Raw genomic sequence first — 20,686 nt, forward strand, 5'->3', positions numbered from 1 at the left:
ATATCAATAGATCTGCAGGTAAATCTGAGGTAAATGTGATCACTTCATTTTAGATTCATTTCATCTAATGTCTCTCAAGCTCTACTTATCATATCTCTCAAATGAAATGCATCAAATGTACTATTATATCAACGGAAGCACACCCCATGGAATATAGAACTTTTGATTGATTCAAGATGATGAACTTCAATCATCCACTGAACATAGTTCACTATCAAAGAGGAAAACATTATTTTTAACAATACTTCATAAATATCCACTCATTGCTAACTCCTTAATTGTCCTGGCATATTTGTGACTGCCTTTGAAAATAAATGATTATTAAACATGAACTCAAAATCCTTTTGTGGGTGGGGTGTAAAGACTATTTTTCACACCCTATTGTTTTCGCACCTCAGATCTAAATGTTTTGGCTTCAGGAAATTAACATCATGCACTTATATGCAGTAAACAAGTTTGCATACATGTCAGAAATGTGGTGAGAATCAATCACTCTTGTAGGTTATCAAAGGATTGAGTAAAAAGCTAACAAAACCAAAAATATGTCAAGAAAAAACAGCAATCCATGAAGTTTTTTTAATTCTATCACACACACATACACACACTTTATACAATCATGTTTGTGACAAAAGCATCAATCACGAATGCTTCAAAAACACAAACACCCACCCTGCATGCCACACACCTCTGACACATTTTACCCCACCACAACACACAAGCATTCTGACCACATGCTTGCAGCATTCCCCTCGCACATGTTCTGTGTCCATTTCATGGTCCAAACAGGTTGGATGTTGTTTAGAAACCCATCCAATGGGCTTACATCAGTACAGTAAACAAGTTGAAACACTTACAGCATAAACTCAAATCCAAGTTCATAACGCAAGTTGGCTGAATTATAGGTTACAGCTCGTTATTCCGAAGGCTCTTTAGTCTGAACATTCGTTATTGCGAAGGTTCATTATTCTGCGTTATTGCGAAGGTTCATTATTCTGAATTTCATTTTCAGATTAACGAATCTCCGGAATAACGAACCTTCGGAATAACGCCACAAATGTTCGGATTAACGAACCCTTTTTCATTTTCGGATTAACGAACCTCTAGGTATAGGGACTTTGTGTGTTTCGGATTAACGAACCTTCGGAATAGCGAAACTTTGGAATAACGAACAGCACCCGAATTATACTCCATAAAGCATTAACCCACTGAAGACTATTCCCGAGTATACTCGGGTGGCTGTCTATTGGAAATGCGTGTTGTAGCAAAATCAACATGTTGTCAATGGGTTAACAGAATGGTAGGCCTATAAAAATGCTTTTTGAAAATCCGGCCAAACAAAAGAAAGTTGGATGATTTCAAAATTTCATTGTTGTGTCTATCATATTATCAAAAAGCGGTACTAGTAACCAGCACTTATGCAAACTAGATTAGGATGTGCTGGCAATCAAAACAGATTTTAGTCAAACACCTACAAATTGTATACTTCCCCCTCATAAAAAGGATTTTGAAAATTGAAGGAAGTAATAACTCCCCAGAGGCTAACTTGTGGATTGTTCCACTGGTAAGTATATGTAATCGTTGTCATGGCAACTAATATGTATGCAGGGTGATATGAGAGAGAGAGAGAGAGAGAGAGAGAAGCAGGATTTTAACAGCATGAATAACTCCATGGGTATAGCAAGCCAAATGTCCCATGAATCGAAAAACTTTATCTATCAATCAATAAACTTGATTTATCTCTGCATAAATTGAGTTTTTCAAGCAATAAACTCAGTCTATCACCTTCATGGGATATTTGACACAATAGACCATATAAAATATCAGGGTATTACTGTCTCTTTTGTTTGTTTTAAGCCATAACTTCAGAGACTGCCAGTAAATATAATATCAATAATGTTCATCCATGGGAGAAAAACCTGTGACCATACACTAAATTTCATTCTAACTAACTGCTTTGATACATAATTGGTTGATTTTGTATATTTTCAGGGGATTCTGTGTGTGCATATGTTTGTTTGTTTGTGTGTGTGTGTGTGTGTATGTGTGTGTGTGTGTGTGTAAAAGCACACAGCTACTGTTGCTAATGTTATTCTTATACTTCAAACAAATATACATGAATACACAAGACAATACTTTGTAATTAGCACCTCCTTTCCCCTGCACTTTCGAAAGGTTACATATTTCCACAGACTGTAGTTATCATCATGACATTTCTGTTGTTTAGACAATTCCAGTTACATATTCAGTTTCAGTTTAGTTTATTTCTACAAGTTCAGTTAAAAAAACATATAAATATACAATCAATCAAATCAAACATATTAAACCAGAAAATATTTTAGGTAAGTACATAATCATAGTTAAAAGTTAAAAAGTGTGTGTTGAAGATTGACATAACAATTAAAATAAATGGTGGAGGAAATCAGCAGTAGGCAATTGGCCTTTCAAGGCTGATCTCATAAACAAATATACAATATTAAAACTGTATGTCATTGTACACTATTTCATAAATCACGAGTCACATAAGAAAGAAACCGGATTTGCAATGAATAAGGACAAGAAAAGAACATCTAAAAGGAAGGAACCAAGACATACCAAAAACAATCATAAAAGAGTGGGACAAATGGGCAAGAATTATGATTAAATGCAATTAAAAATATATCTTTTTATCTATGTTGGGTAATGTTCTCAGATGACTGAATAATTTGAGAAATTCTTTGCTTTTGATCCAGCCAACTTGGCATTGAGCCATCTCTGAATATGAAGAATGTAAAAGAAGTGTTGAGTTTTCCATTTGTGGTAGAAATATTAACTAAAATATATGTGACACTTCCCAATTAGTTCATAAATTGATAATGCAGTCTCGAGCAAATTAAGATTATTGATTAGTTCGTCATGGCTGTTCCACAGCCTAATGCCACAATTCATTCACAGGAATAACAAATGGAAAAGAGATAAGACGTTTGTGCAGCTTGTCTTGAGCATCGTTATGCAATTAAAGAAATGACATATCCAATTTGAGCAATCAGTGTACAAAAAACAAAAAGAAAACAAAATAATATATGGAGCAAGGTCCCAGATTCAAGGCTATGTGCTACTGCCAGCATGTAAAACTTTCAGCTAGAAACAAAAGTGGAGTTTATACATCATGAGCTAATTCAAGGAAGTTCATAAAAGTTGCTTTCAATATATATGAAAAATGACATAATATGAGCAGACAGAATATATCAATCAATTAATGATTAAATGAGAAGGCCACTTACCTAGACATAACTTGTATTAAAACAACTATATGAACAATTGAGATGTAACTGCTGTCAAAACCTGTCTATAGTGGTCATGCAAGGGAAACTTAAAAAATGGCTGTTATAGACAGGTAGCCACTAAAGGCAGGCAGTCACTATAGGCAGATTCTTTAACATGCTTTTCCTCTCAGAGGGGAATGTTTTGTTTTGTTTTGTTTTTTGTTTTTGTTTTGTTTTGTTTTTTGGTCTTTTTATGGCACAAGGCTGCTATAAACCAGGTGGTTGCTGAGACAGGTTTGACTGTATCACAATGATGATCTTGGCAGATGAATGATAAAGATATGAAAAACAAAAGTGATATCTATCACTACAGTTCAGAAAGCAAGGTTTTAAAAAATTAGATGCAAAGAGGTTTGGAAAAGATTAGACTACCTATCAAATGGAAGACCTGCTAGTGGGCTTCCACATTCAAGGCTACACAGTCAATAGATGCGCCTGACTCCCACACTCCTGTCATTCATTGCTATATTCCATTACGAATGTGGATTATTCTGTATTGATTTCCAATCCTGTCTGGCGAGCAGCGTCATAGCTGGGGCAAAACTCTCTGGCGCTGCTGTGTTTTTATTTTTTATTTTTTGTTTTAGTATAAGTTGTGTTTTTTTTTTCCCACCATTACCACTACCACCACCATAATCCCAATCACCAATGACTTCTCATTATCATTTGCTACTTGCCAATCAAGTGAAGTAACAGACTGTGCATACCTCAATAGGCCCTACACCTGTAGATACACCATGGCTGCATTTTAAATCTACATATTTTCTGAGGCAGAATCATGATCCTAAACGCATTTCAGGCATTTTCGGATGAAAGATGAATGCAAGTGTGTTTTCATATGTGTTTAGAAATGCTGATTTTGAACTGCCTTTCGATTCAGAGGGAATTTTGAAACGAATTTGAGACCATGATCGTCTTTCTGAGCAGATACATGCAATGCCATTTCAAGATGCATTTACACCTCTGAACTGAAAAGGTCAGCTTCCATGCAATATACAACTCACAGGCTACAACACAGGCTTCAGTTGACCTCTGCTTCCCAGGTCGTACTGCGCAAAGCAGTTGCACAGTGACAACACTTGAATCGCAATTGGATGTTGGGTAGATATATGTGGCACCCCAAGAATCACGGTAGTCAAACCACATTCACAAATTTAAATGCCAATCCAATCTCGTTTTGAAACATTATACTCTCTCTCGGGTTAGAGATAAATGTAGTCTGTTTCATAAGGACCCATGCCAATGCCTTGAAGTCACAACTCTCCACTGAGACATGTTAAAGACAAAACTTCTTCATGCACGAAAGGCACCATTGATTCGTCAGTGCCATTTTAATGGTATGTGTCATTCATTTTTCTTAACCCGTTGAAGACGGGTCGATTTTGCTACAACACGCGTTTCCCATAGACACTTGCCTGAGTATTATACTAAGAACTCGTCCTCAATGGGTTAATCCACTGGTTTCAATTTAGTCCTGAAAATTTGTAAGGGGGAAGGGGTACTTCCACTAAACTCTACTCTAAAGGCTAGGTTTCCTCATTCAAAATCTGCGTGTTTTATGTACCAGGTATGCATACAGGGTTCGAAATTGGTGATGGTCCGCTGGCCATTGGCCACCCGAAATCACGTCGGACTAGCTAAAAATCGTAAAATTCTGAAGTTACTAGTCCGTCTGGCTTAAGCCAAAATATTGCTTCAGTGTCAAAATTGATTCTAAGTTGTCCGCCTGGATAGTTAAAAAAAAAAGTTAAGTGCGACCCCTGGTATAAATCTATGCAACAGGGACAAGAAAATATGTATTCATAATTCCAGGAAAGTATGTACAATATTTGTAGGCCTATGGGGTAAAATGCAAGATTTTGCACTTAAACAATGAAAAAAAAAAGAGTACAACAAACAATGAAACAGCAAGAGTGCAACTGACAAAGAAATAGCAGTAAAAAGTAAAAACATATTCATGAACCTGTGTAATGAATGGCATGACATGACTGTCACTGCCCCATGAACGATAGCATCTGGAGCATTCCCTTGGTACCGGTATTTTATTTCCCCACCTCCCTGCCCTCTTCCCCACGATTTGGGTTGAACTTGGTTGACCTCTTGCCTCCCTAACCCTATGAATACCCCTGAGGCTGTAGACAGGCCTGAGACTAACCTCTCAGTTTGTCACAAGCCAGAAAATCACATCATTACTAATACTATTTGAAGTATTTCATTTTTTTATAAATAATACTCTGGATCCAGCTCTGGGGACACACTATGACAGCTGTAAAGCATTTGACTGAATGGGAAATAATACAGTTTTGACAATGTTAAAGGGACTGTACAGTACTGGTTGAAGTAAGGGATTCATGTTTTGAACATTTCTAAGTGAGATAATGAGAAACCTCTTATGAAATATGAAAGAGCATGTAATTTCAAGAAGGATTCAATGCTTATTTGATGAAAATTGGTTTTGAAATGGCTGAGATATCCAAAAAAGTAATAATAATAAAAGGCGACATGCCACAACTTTATTAGGATCTCTTTGTTTCACCTTGTTTTTGGATATCTCAGCCATTTCAAAACCGATTTTCATCAAATAAACTTTTGATACCTTTTAGAATTGCATGCTCCTTGACATCTTATAGAGTGGTTTCTGAATATCTCGCAAAATGTTAAAAAGCTAAATCCTCACCTCGACCAGAACTGTAGGCCTACACACCCTTTAAACACAACATAAGTTATGTTCATACACAGTTTGAACACTCCTCCTACACCTCTGTGCATGACCACCGGCATTCAATGCATTGTGTACATACTGTATGAAACACTTTTGCATGCATTTAACTTCCACGAATCTCAGCTCCTCACAAAATTTCTGAAAGTTTCATGCACACGAAAACTTCTGATTTAACTGCATCATAAAATGATGGTATGATTGATGCTCCATAAAGGAATGGTATGGTACATGATAGCAGGGTACAATTTTCTGTGCCAAATGGGGATACCATAATGAGTTTGAGTGTTTATTCTGTTAAAAGTTCTCTTTTTTTAACAGCGCACTCTCAGAAAATGTTTTTACAGCTGAATGGAAACTTCTGCTGTTCCAAGCTAGCAGTTACATGAGGATTTGTGGAGATCAAGGGTTAAAAGCGTACACAATGGCGTTGTTTTCTTTTTCGAGAGATGAATGTAATCCTGTTGGAAATGTTTCTGTTTTCATTCCAAACAAGATATCACAATTGTCCATTCCCATGGCAACCTCTGACCCCCCCCCCCCCCCCTTGTACCTCACACTTCCTCTGGGAAACTTTTGGTCTCTATTCACAAACAAGAGAGGAATACCATCATTCTATGATATTTGTCTATCGATATTTTTTGAATATTTAATGGGATAATGAAAACATGAAATGAATCACGAATAAAAATAATCACAGAGTACTATATGTTTGTCATTTGGCACAGGAAAAAAAATGTATTGTATTGTATTGTATGTATTGAGATATCACACATCTAAGTGGCTAATCAAAACAGAATACAATCCATCATCGAAAGAAAATTGATATGAGTTTAAGGGTGTTTAAAGGTGAAACTGATAACAAAATTGTCATTAAGGAACCACTGTGAGTGTTTCACTTTGTACAAAGCTAATAAAGACACTATGTCACACTGTAGTGGCTTGATTTAGAATATCAATTCTCAAATACTTCAATGTATGTATTCAAATGAGAATAAAAAAAAGATTTCACAAAAGCACTTAGTAATCAAGTTGCTGGATGTGGATCATTGTTGCTCTGGGCATTTTTTTTTTTTTTTTTTTTGGGGGGGGGGGGTCAATTTTATTGGGTATCTTGTACATTCAGCAACTAGGTAACCACGGTAAAGAACAAGGAAATGAAATGAGAAGAACGTGAATGAAGATTAAGTATTGTCCACTCCCTCCCCAATTGAATTATTCAAATTCACCCAACTAGTCATGCCTGAAATGCTGAAAATCACACAAGGTTGAGGCATTCTTTTTTTTTTTCTTTTTTTTTTTTGGGGGGGGGGGGGGAGTCCCAGTCAAAGACAGTTGTTCGGTGGGTAAAAGTGGCTACTGTGGCAGATCACAAAATACATGGAGTTATCATATTATGGGAGTTATCAGGCTCTAAAAGGTTATTTAAAAATAAGGTCATGGAACATCTTCAGTGTGTAGTTTAATAGCTTACAAGTTTTCATACATGACCCTACATGCTAATTATTCTGACACTAAATGATCTCAAGCCATCTCCTACAAACTAGTCATGAAATTCTTCTTCCCATTCGTGTGAGGATTTAGCAACAGGGTCACAAAATGCTTTTTACAGTTTCTTCACAAGATTTGATGCAAGGGATTATTGTCATCAAATATCTATAGCATAGACTGGAACATCGAGTCATTGAATTAAACAGATCGGTATTTCTTAGTCAAATGCCTGCCTACGCATTACTCATGTCATCCCCCCTCAAAATGTCCCGTCCACAACTGCGTTTTTTATTTACGCATGCATACATAAAGAGTAGCTACAGTGTATGTCACCGGAGACTTGGGAGGCATTAGGCGCGCCCTGGATAATGTTCAAGGAGGAAGCACGGATAAATTTGGATGCATTTGTGTATACATGGTCTATCTCCACGTACAGATTGTATGCCAGTAACATTTCTGTAGGAACACTCAGTGCTTCCAACAAGTCAAACACAAACACCTCTTTGCATATAAAGTCTATGGACAAAAAAAAAACCACACACACACACACACCAAAATGAAACAGATAAACAGATATATTTTCAGAAATGCTGAACACAGACTTTCTCCCTATCACCTAATGCTATTGCATAGTCTTAGTGACTCCATGTAATGTTCATATTTTCATCCAGATTGATGTATTGACCCATGTACACTCCAGTATATTCCAAGGTATATTTGAATAAATAATGGATTACTAACGTCAATCTAATGATTCTAAACTGAAACAAGGAATATTAACAGGTATCCACAGATGTGGGTATGTGATGCTGCTAAGATTAGTATGGGCAGTCTGTAATGTAAATGATGATATCACTGCAACTTTCATAACTAGTAACAAATGCTTAAACCTCTTTTTTTATAGAAATTATGGTCTCTTGTGATGTGATGTGTGATGGAAACCATGATACCAGGACTATTACTGTAATAATCTAAGCTAAGGTAATAAAATAAGGCACACAGGGAATTGGGGGATACTTGCCTGTACTGGTCAGGAGCTTCATCAACGTTTTAACTTTGACTCTAGACTAAAAATTGTAAAACTACTCTATGAGTGCCAAGAATACTGAGTACAGAGTAGAATACCACATGAAAAAGTCTTTATCTATGATGTGTTCAGATGAAATGGATAGCTTGTATTCACTTTTATCAAACAGAGCTCCACAGGCAAAGAAAAAAATCAAGAAAACAGAAGTGATACTGATAAAGATGTGTGCTTGTAAACACCTCCATCATTTGCAAGCTAGCGCTTATCACATTTTACGGCCTTACCTGTTATGGACATTCATGTTTCTGAATTTTAACCCATTCCATACTGAATTCTGAAATCCCAATAGACTTAATACACAGCCCACCCGGTTCCCATAGGAAACGGGTTAACAGTATGTCAGGGAAATGCATTTGAGCTTCTATAGGAAGCCAAGAGCAGGTGCATCAGAAGAAATTTCTGCAGCCTTTTTGTGCACTCAACTAGAGTGTCCCGTTTCATTCTACTGGAAATCTCCTCTTGCTTGTTCTTTGTGCTGCTTATAAATGCACTACATACACGGTGGCTGAAACCACTGGATAGAATGAACACTGAAGGCCCTATTCTAAACCCCTCAGAAGCCTTCTTTGTGTTAATTTTAATAACCCTCTCAAAATCAGGATGTGGATCCAATGCCATTGAGATTGTATGAAAACTACACTGTAATTGTTGGCAATCCTGATGGAATGCACCGCTGTTCTGTGAATGCATTTCTGAGAAGGCAAAGTGATAGTTAACTCATGCAAAGGTGAAGGCATTAACACAATGTTTCCCTTGAAGAGTCTGTTTCATATCCAGTGTGAGGTTGCTGTATTCATTCTTCTGAAAGGCACTGCTTCTATGGTACTGATTCTGCAGGGTAGGGTAAGGTTAACTGGATTGAGCACAGACAAAGTGTTTTGTAATTACACATAGGCCTACTCTTTGCACCTTGCTGCTCTCAAAATCTCACTTATAAATCACATGCTGAACAAATCATCAATAGATTCCCACTCACAACCTGCACATTTTTACTACTACACAGCCCACATCTGATAACAGAAAAGGTGGCAGAGGTATTAGGCTTACCGAGTGCGTAGGACCCCTTGACCATAGGCTGCTCCTGATGTCCCTGGCTCGTCTGGTCACTTCCAGACTGGCCAATGTGCTTTAGCTTCTCTGCAGCCAGGAGCTGGGTCAGCTCGTCCGACTTCTCCGCCTGGTCCACCTGGTCAGCGACGCGCTCCAGCTCGTTGCGGAGGCTGAGTCCCTCCTGCGCCAACCGCTTCGTGTTGTCCGTCAGCTGCTTGATCTGCGTCGTCAGCGTCTTCACCGACTGCACCAGCTCGTCAGAGGATTCCGAGTGTGGCACCTGCGATGCCGCTGCCCCTGTTGGCATGCTTCCTTTCGTCCGGTCGATCGTCTGCCTGGTCTGGTCGACGACCACCACTGTCTGCAGGGTGCCAGAGTCCGAACTGGAGTCGGAATCGGAGTCACCGGCAGCAGCCCTAGCATCACCCATCTCCTCTAGAATGTCCTCATTGAGTTGGCTATAGCGGTCAGTAGATGGGTCCACCTCCACGTCCACCACTACCACTGGACACAACTGCCTGCCATCGGACAGCCTCCCTCTCTCTTCCATCTTGCAAGCAATCTATGTATCTGCTCCTCCCTCTGCAACAAATGTCTCCACTAGATTCAAACGACCTCTCCTTCGCGTACCCTCACACTTTTTTACACACTCCTGTATGATTCTCAGGAATTCCTTTCCACAAAGAAGTTAGCATCGGTTACCAGGGTACTAAAATAACCCAAAGGGACATAGTACATCGAGAGCATCTGAGGAACAGCTAGCACTGACAATCAACACTCACCTTGACAATGAATCTCAATACAAATGCCTCAGTCAGCAACAAAATGTACTTCTTATCTTCATCCAGAAATATCACAGATAAACAAGACACAAGCCCCTCTTTCGGTGGACTTTGCTGTTACTCGCTCTGCTGAGGGTTCTCGCTGTCCTAATTGCACCATCCAGTCACCAGAATTTTGCCGTCGATGGTGACAATTGCAGGGGCTATGTCAGCAGGTCTTTCTCGACATCATTGCTGCCATGTCTGGTGTCAACTGCCCCGTTTTAAACCGACTGGGATGGTGGCCAATTCTGATTCACATCACGCTCCTAGAAGGGAATTTACGCCTCTTGTTACTCTCTGTGGAGCTGCTCGCTGTATTGAGTTCCAGTCGAAGCATGACAATCGAGCAGCACATGTACGTTGCCGTCTGCCTGCAGTATATAAAAAGACAATGGAATAGGCTGTTTATGGTTTATCATTCAGAAAGCTTGCATTATGACCCTATTTCTGCAAAATTACAAAAACATTGCAGCACAAATAACACATCTATATATGTAACACAGCAATTTTTGTTGTCGGATGTTTTACCTCTTGTGTCCCCTTTTAAATGAAAATAAAAAGCACACAAAATAGAATGATCATCAGCTAGGTTCAACCCTATCTTGACAATCAACTTTGTTTATGCAACATGAACCAAACATGTTATTATCTTATTAATATGTGTTGAACAAAACTGAAGTAGTTCGACAAAGTGACAGATATGTTATCTTGAGTCAAAAATAGTCCTGTTTGGCCACTGTATGTTGAAACTCACTTCCGCATAAAACAGTCAACAGAGTCCCCACCCCCATCACAATTTTTTGTTTTCAATTTCTGCTCTCTTTTTTTCCCATGGCATTGAAGCACAGATTAATCAGTTGAAATCCCAAAGACAGATTTATTCATTGAAAACCAAAAAGACCCAGGATCATTAATGCATGGCGAGATGTCTCTTATCTTGACATCTTGTTGTTCTTTTACACCCTTGACTGATAAAACACTTTGCAAAAGAGGGTCATACCAGTTCACCGGCAAGATCGAGGTACGAGCCTTTGAGAGGCAAATTTTATCTCTCTGATTTCGGATGATCTCATTGTCCTGTCTCTCTCTTTGTCTCTCTCTCCCCCTCTCTCCCTTCCTCTTTCCTTCTCTACCTCTTCTCCCTTCCTCTCTCTCTCTCTCCTTCTCTATCTCTCATCCTCTTTCTCACTTACCTGCTCACATGCTCTCTGCTCTGTCAGCTGACTTGGATTTGAGGTCACTGCCCTGGTGTGCGACAGACAACTACTGTATGACTCAATCTTCCTGTACATGACTTGCTTTGACTGCAAAGATCACATTTTAATGTTCCCAGCTAGATATCTTGGCCTGCTACCCATCCCCACACATTCATAGAGCCAGCATTATAGGAAGGTACTTACCCCATACCCCCCTCAACTCATGCCCCCTCTCCCCCCCCCCCCCCCCCCCCCCCTCCCCCCAACTCCACAAGGAAGGTAAATACTTTACTTGGCTAAGTAATTCTTAGCAGTAGGCCCTACCCATTGTCTGCCCTGTAATATAGACTGGTCAGCAAAAGCATATTTTCAAGAACATTGCTTGATGAGGAGTATAATTACATAGGTTTCAAGACACTAAAATAGATTTTTAAACACCTTCATGGCATTAAGATATCTTCTCACAAGAGTCAAGACGTTGCTTATGTCTAGTGTAGATATTAACCCGCTGATCTCCCACTTCATATCGGGGGGGGGGGGGGGGGGGGGGGGTGGGCATAGGTGGTCAAGTAACTTCATGTGAACAATGTCTGCAGTTATTGACCTTTACTTACTAAAATAGGCAGCTGTTCATATGTTCATCACACTAACTGTAAAATGAGGAATGTTTGGGTGCATTTTCATTTCGCAAATTTCAGAAGAGGCACGATACGCAAAATGTGAAAGTTCTTGTCTACAAGTGTACACTATACGCATTGAATATTATAGGAAACTCAGGAATGTGGGAATTATACTATTCTTTTCCGAAATGTAGTGTGATATATTCATACTACATTCCCAAATAAAGTGTAAATATAGGGAAGACAATTTGAAAATTAATGTTTTTAAATCGAACTTTAAAACTTTCCTCTCTAATGTACATTGATCTTTTACATTAATTATATTTTATGCACCATTCTTTTTAATGTTTTATATCCCATTCATCATGGTTTCCACAGCAAGATGAGTATCTTTTTTAGATAGCATGAACACTTTTTAAGAGGCCACTATTATTACTATCATTTCAAAAAGTGATTGTTCATAGCATGTTATTCTCCTCAATATTTTGTTACCATTGGCAACTTGTGTGTGTAACAGGTTCAGTGCTTATTTCAGTGTGGCGGTGAGTGAGAAAGGTTGCTGTGGCAGCATGAAACAATGGCAGGAATCTAATCTACAATGCATGGGACAACAATGATCACTGCTGCTTTAAATTTCAAGAGTAAACCGCTACACAATCCATGGGTGAAAAAGTGGGTGATGTTCATTAATGGAAGATTTGTTTATCTGAAAATGAAATGATGTTCGTTATTCAAAAGGCTTGTCGATCCAAAATATAGTAAAATTGTTAATAATAGGAAAACATAAAGATGGTGCATACTAACAAACATTCTGAACTACAAACCATATTTCATTTCTGGATTAGTGAACCTTTGGAATTATGAAGTGCAACCAAGAGAAGTGGTACTGTATCCTTCCAGCTCTGGGTAATTTCATGCCATGTTAAAGTTGACTTGGAATAGAGAGAAGGAGAAAGAGTTATAGCCAGGTGAATCGGCTAAAACAATGGCAAAGTTCAAGTATAAAAAAAAATGCAATGACTAAGAATAGAATTGAGTATGAGAATCATGGAAGTTTTATTGGAGTTGGATGTTATTAAAAACATTTTTAAAAATCAGTTATTTTTATCATTCATATTTTTCACAAGATAGTGTCACACTTTAACATGGCTCTTGCTATTAATTGTAAAAGTTATTCCCAACTACTGTGCCTGGACTGTATAGCAATAACTGACCAATGAAGACATTTCAGCATGTATAGGTTAAAGTTGCAGAACTGTTGACAATGCCTATCATATGTGACCCACTACAACAAAAGGATCCAAAAGTCGGGGGAGGACAATTTTCTGAAAATGGCATGATAATGTTCCAGTACTCTTCTATCTTAATTTCATATAGCACAACCCATAAAAGTACTCGGTTGCAGAGATATCGATGATTTTATCAGCGCATGTCAGGTGGTTGAGGAAATCAGAGTTTCGAGAAAAATGCCTTCAAAGATGTCCTTCCGAGGCTATTATGGTCATGGAGAGGCGAGACAGTTATAACCGCTTGACAATAGAAGGTATGCTCCTAGCGACCTCCGCCATGGTCAGTCAAGCTTAGCGCAAGCGGTCTACGCACGACCAATCGGTAATCAGGATGCCACGCACTGACCAATAAGATCACTCTCTCGTTGCTAGGGGCGGAGTCTATCTGCGGCGCTAAATCCAAATCTTCGGACACATTTCTCTTACACTGAAAGTCGGAAAATCATGGCCCAGAAAAATGCTGATTTCTTGCCTTTCCTTTGATCCTTTAGCTTCGAAATTTCGGCAGATGATGGACAAAACATTAGACTACAAAATTATACCAAAAACAGAAATCCGATTGTTTTGACCAATTTTGATAATGTGACTTCAAACTCGATTTTCTCGGGTCGGCCTTCAGCGACTTTAGGATCCTTTTGTTGTAGCGGGTCACATATTATCAGGAATGTTGTGCATCAAGTATATCAATGACTCATCTACTCTGCATGAAATGTGGTTCTGACCATTGATCTCTACAGAAAGCATCTGGATATCTCACTGGCCAATTGCTTTGAAGCCATCGCACCTCCATCTTACCACACACATCACCCATACACTTGTGTATGGAGCTCACAAGATCACATGATCTTGGCTACAGTCTCCGCTGGAAAATGTTGCAGGCCCGCATAAAGGCATGCATGGTAGAATGGCGGTGTTACGACCAAAATCACTCTGAGAATGATCGCACAAAAGAAACAATCAACTGATGTTCAGGCGGTTTATTAACAGTGATATTGTGGGTACAGACTGGTAATCAGCATCACATCAGTACAACAATGATCAATAGAAACAGTTATAAATCGGTAGTGGAATCACTTACACGTATTAAATAATCCTTTGAAAGTGTCCAAATACGATGTTCGATGCACAGACGAATGATCCTTGACGCACGGATGAATGATTCCTCTGACGTAACTCCAGAGGCGCAGGTTACGATAGTCCACGGTATAATGTTCACAGCGAAATGTGCAGAATCCAACGATCACGTCCAGTCGATGCGTTGAATGATGATTCACTTTATAGTGTCCAGCGAGGAATCCAGCCCGTCACAGCTTTGCCGTAGCAATGTCCATTGACATTAAAATATGGAGTCCAATGAAGGCACATTAATTTTCTGCAGGCAAAAATGTCTCCCAAGCCAAGTATCTCCACAAACATAACAGGTCAGCAGGTAACACAGGACTGACTATAACAAGTTGCTTCAGAGCCAGAAGTGACGTAACTCTCAGAGCAGAGGTGTTGGGTACTCTGCCTACTGCAGAATTTCTCTAGCTTATATACTATCTATTCACCCCTTCTAGCACATTCTATAACTCTCTCCAACCTACTAGCCAGTCTAAGTTCCAGGAAACCTGGATGACTCACTGCCTAACTATGTACAAAACATCACTGCCAAGAATAACTACCAATCACATTGGGCTACAGGGACAGTGCCTCACTCAGCCAAATATGTTAGCACTTCCCAGAACTTTCTGGAATGGATGAAATCATTCTAGATTGAGTGAGCTATAATGTATTTCCTGTTACATGCATGTACTGTATAGCTACATTGTATACCACCTAGAAAATTCTCCACTTATCTGGTCAGCCTGTATGTACTATATGTATACCACATAGAATGTTCTCCATTAATCTGGTCCACCTGTGTAGATACACATTAAAACAACCATGCATACAGTACATCATACATGTACATAACTACTAGTGTGTACATTTGTGACACCATCCCCCATGGGAAAAAGAAAGCCTTGCCGTAGCAAGGGTTTCTTTTACCTTCACAATTTCTCATTGTTATTTACAACAAATGTGAGGTAAAATCAAAGTCAAGCAACAAAAATTACATACTATCACATACCTTTTGGATAGCTGTATTAATTCCATGTTCTCTTTTCATGGATACCATTTACAATGATATTGCTTGGATTCTCGGAGCTTATACAATCATATCAAACTGTTTTGCACACATTAATGAATATGCTTAACACATACACTGGAAATGATATGCGGTGAAAACTTTTCACCTTTGATACTCTCTTCATGTTACACTCTTGACAGAGCGTCGGCAATTACATTGTTTTTGCCTGCCACATGTTTGATTTTGAGTGCATATGGCTGCGTCATCATGCTCCATCTGAACAACCTGTTGTTCTTCATTTTGAACCGGTCTAAAAAGACCAAGGGGTTGTGGTCAGTATAGACTGTGATCTCCCCTTTGCTATTTGTCAAGTACACTTCGTATTGCTGGAGGGCAAGGATGAGACTGAGAGCCTCCTTCTCAATTGTGGAGTACTTCTTCTGGTATGTGTTCAATTTTTTGGAGAAGTAGCTAACTGGTCGTTCAGTGCCTTCTTCATCTTCCTGGAGCAAAACCGCTCCCACTCCTACATCGCTAGCATCTATTGCCACCTTGAATGGCTTTGCGAAGTCAGGAGCTGCCAAAACAGGCTCATTAGCAAGGACTGCCTTTAGTTTCTCGAAGGCTCTTTGACACTCATCAGTCCAGGTGTACTTTGCCTTGCCCTTCAGCAGGTTTGTTAGGGGGGTGACTACAGTGCTGAAATTCGGTACAAATTTCCTGTAGAAACCAGCCATGCCCAGAAATCTGAGCAACTCCTTCTTGGATTGGGGGATGGGAAAGCCTAGTATAGCCTCTACCTTGGCTTCTCTTGGCAATACTTGTCCCTGACCGACTACATGCCCGAGATACACCACTTTGGCCTTTGCAAATTCACTCTTTGCCAGATTAATCACCAATCCGGCCTCCTTGAGTCGATCAAAAAGTTGCCGCAAGTGTGTAATGTGCTCCTCCCACGTGTCACTATACACCAGGATGTCATCAATGTATACTACACAATTGTCAAGTCCGGCAATGATTTGGTTTGTCAGCCGTTGGAAGGTGGCCGGAGCATTTTTCATGCCGAATGGCATTACTTTGCATTGGAACAAGCCATCTGGTGTAGCAAAGGCAGAAATCTCTCTGGCTTTGTCGGTCATGGGCACCTGCCAGTATCCCTTTAGAAGGTCTATTTTGCTGACATATGCAGAATTTCCGACCCTGTCAATGCAGTCTTCTAGTCTGGGAATGGGGAAAGAGTCTGTTTTCGTCACGGCATTCACCTTTCTGTAATCTATACAGAATCTTTGAGACCCATCCGGCTTGGGCACCATGACGATTGGGGAGCTCCAACTGCTTTTACTCGGTTCTATTATGTCATTGTCTAGCATGTATTGAACCTCTTCCCTTACTTTTTGCAGTTTGCTCGGGTTTAACCTGTAAGGGTTTTGCTTGATAGGGTCAGCATCTCCTACATCAACATCATGTACAGCCAGAGGGGTGCAGCCTGGTTTGTCTTTACACAGTTCTTTGTACTCATGTAACAGACTAGTCACATCTTTCCTCTGATTTTCAGGTAGGTAGTTCAGTGCCTCATCTACTTTCCCTAACATCTCTGAGTTAGACAACCTGGCACTAGAGGGCTCACTTCCATTCTCATCTTGAGCTTCCCCTTCTTCATCTACTTCTTCTACTACCACCTGAGCTACGCCTACCGGCTGACTAGCCTTTCTCTCATAGTACTCTTTCAGCATGTTTATGTGACATACCCTCTGATCTTTTCGTCTGTCTGGCGTACTGATCACATAGTTCACATCATTGAGTTTCTTTTTGACATAGTATGGGCCACTGAACTTAGCTTTCAGTGGTTCACCTTGTATGGGCAGCAGTACAAGAACTTTGTCACCTGGGTTGAAAGTTCGGGCTTTGGCATTTTTGTCTGCCTTTCTCTTCATAGAGTCTTGTGACACTTTCAAGTGTTCCCTAGCTACCTCACAAGCCTTTGAAAGCCTTTCACGAAACTTTGACACATAGTCAAGTAGGTGGACCTCATCATCCTCAGTCATGAATTTCTCTTTGATGAGCTTCAGTGGGCCCCTAACTTCATGACCGTACACCAACTCAAATGGGCTGAAACCCGTCGACTCATTTGGGGAGTCCCTCGTTGCGAACAGTAGGAAAGGGATGCCCTTATCCCAATCCTCGGGATACTCCTCACAGAACGCCCTAATCATTGTCTTTAGGGTCTGGTGGTAGCGCTCCAACGCACCTTGGGACTGGGGATGATAAGCTGACGACTTCAGCTGCTTCACACCCAAACGATACATCACCTCTTGAAATATGCCTGACATGAAATTTGACCCTTGGTCAGACTGCACTTCCTTGGGCAACCCATACCGAGTGAAAAACTGCACTAGAGCATCTACCACAGTCTTAGCAGTGATATTTCGCAATGGGATAGCCTCTGGAAACCGTGTAGACATGTCCATGATTGTCAAGAGGTACTTGTGACCTGACCTTGTCCTAGGCAAAGGTCCAACACAGTCAACTAGAACCCGACTGAATGGTTCTTCAAACGCAGGTATCGGAATCAATGGCGCCGGCTTCACTGAATGCTGTGGTTTACCAGCCACCTGACATGTGTGACAAGTCTTGCAAAACTCAGCCACATCCACATTCAACCCTGGCCAATAGAAATGCCTCATGATCCGATCCTTTGTCTTTCTGACGCCTAAATGGCCGCCAACAGGTAACTCGTGAGCAATCCTCAAGATCTCACCGCGGTAGCTAGGAGGGACAACAACTTGACGGACCACCGTCCAATCCTCATCAGCTGGCCTATGGGGAGGTCTCCACTTCCTCATCAAAATGCCATCTTTGACATAATAGCACTCAGGGACCTTTTCAGCCTCAGCCTCAGAACATGCCGTCTGAGACAAGCCTTTCAACTCAGAGTCTGCCTGCTGTGCTTCAACCAAGGAAGACTTGCTAAACAGCCCATCACTGTTAGCCTCGGAGCCTAATACAGCAACCCCATCATTCAAATCCTTGAAAAAGGTTTCTGCCAACCAAACACCGGAATTCTCCTCCACATCAACAGAATCCGCATCATCTTGAACAGCTCTACGAGCCTGAGACCTAGTCACAACACAATCTGGGAAAATCCCAGGAAATTCCTCCTGCAACTGCTCAGTTTCAGCAACCACCACTGGTTTCTCCGAAACAACTGGAGACGCAACCACCTTGTCCCCAGCCAAGTCATTCCCCAACAGGAAATCAATGCCTGCCATGGGCAACTCGGGAACAACTCCAACAGTCACAGGACCAGAAACTAGGTCACACTTCAAATCCACTCTATACAGTGGCACTGACATATAACTGCCATCAACAGTCTGAATCAAGACTTTTGCATTCACTGCACTATCTGGTGGAAAAGTCAAACCACCATCCACCATCAACGACTGAGAGGCCCCCGTATCCCTCAGGATGACCACTGGCTTACCTGCCTCACCAGAAGTACATGGGGTCACCTCACCATCAAACAAAAAGCTATGATAGCTCTCATCCACCTGCTTCATCCTATCTTTGAATTTGGGAGATTGACTTTCAATGGCCTGTGTTTCACTGAACGGGACACTGTTTTCGGGTAGGACACTTTTTGACATGACAAATCCCAAGTCCTTCTTTGTTTTGTTTTGCAACTTCCAACACTGTGACTTTACATGCCCTGTCTTATTACAGTGAAAACATTTGATGACATTTGCACTTGTACTGGACCCTTTGTCAGATTGAGGCTTTGGTGTCGATGAAGTTTCAGAACTCGTGCCTTTTTCAGAACCAGCATTCTTTGGACTGCTCGACTGATTTTTGTCTCTCTTATTTCCAGAGAAATTCCTGAAAGGTGGTCTGTTGTCATTTCTGTGGGTCAGCTCATACTCATCAGCCATCAAGGCTGCTTTATGCAAACTTGTCACTTTGTGATCATCCAAATGCGACCTCACACTGAAAGCAACACTCTTTTTGAATTCTTCCAAGAGAACAACCTCACGTAGGTTATCAAAGTCCTGATCCACTTTCAGGGATCTGTACCACCTATCAAACATCATTTCTTTTTCACGAGCAAACTCAACATGTGTCTGGCCTGGTTTGCGGTACGAATTTCTGAACTTGTGTCTGTACGCCTCTGGCACCAACTCATAAGCATTCAATACTGCTTTCTTGACTGTAGCATAGTCACGTGATTGCTCTTCAGAGAGAGATGAGTACACATCGGCTGCTTTGCCGACAAACACACTTTGAAGGAGCAAGGGCCAAAATTCCTGTGGCCAGTTCAAACTGTTAGCCACCTTCTCAAATGACACAAAATATGCATCAACTCTGTTTTCTTCAAACTTTGGCACCAATCGAATGTTCTTGGCCAAATCAAATTCAGAGGGAGCCCTTTCACGATTTCCAACAGTCTGTGCATGAGTCAATTCCATCTCACGCAATTTCATTTGCTGCTCCATTTCGAATTTCTTCATTTCCATTTCTCTTTGTTTTTCCCTTTCCAGCATTTCCATTTCCCTAGCCTTTTGCTCTCTTTCCGATCTCATCTTCTCTTTCTCTATTTCAAATCTAGCTAGCTCAAGCCGTGTTTGATCTGAAATGTGAGCTTGATCGGAAGTGTCAATTTCTTCTTTGAGCTCCATGTGACCAGCTACTAAGTCAAGAATCTCTGCCTTTCTTGCACCTTGTGGAACATCTACATTTAAATGCTGTGCAATAGCAGTCAAATCACATTTGCGTAACCTTTGCAAATCTTTGAGGGACAAATCTGTCCTCTGAACAAATGCCTGAACATCCATTGTACTGATTGACATTGTGACAATGTGTTACACACAATATACAATTGAACAATCAACTCAACTGGTATTTTGTCTGTACCAATATTCTGGATTCCGGAACGTTCCAAATTCTAAGTTTTGGCTTAAAATTCACTTCCCGGACAAGCCCCCAATTTTGTTACGACCAAAA

General features: G+C 40.4%; 1 protein-coding gene across 1 annotated transcript in view; it reads right to left on the bottom strand.

Moving 5' to 3' along the window:
* The window catches only part of LOC139728369 (ATP-binding cassette subfamily G member 4-like), a 120,271-nt gene that overhangs the window by 87,407 nt on the left and 12,178 nt on the right, over positions 1–20,686 (bottom strand). Inside the window, 1 exon segment of the mRNA XM_071639313.1 lies at positions 9,647–10,844. Coding sequence (XP_071495414.1) covers positions 9,647–10,199 — 553 coding nt within the window. The 5' untranslated portion in view covers positions 10,200–10,844.

The sequence above is a fragment of the Diadema antillarum genome, unplaced genomic scaffold (assembly GCF_040938485.1).
Source record: "Diadema antillarum isolate AM-2024a unplaced genomic scaffold, OU_Dant_1.0 seq00000175_RagTag, whole genome shotgun sequence".
In the NCBI taxonomy this organism is placed as follows: domain Eukaryota; kingdom Metazoa; phylum Echinodermata; class Echinoidea; order Diadematoida; family Diadematidae; genus Diadema; species Diadema antillarum.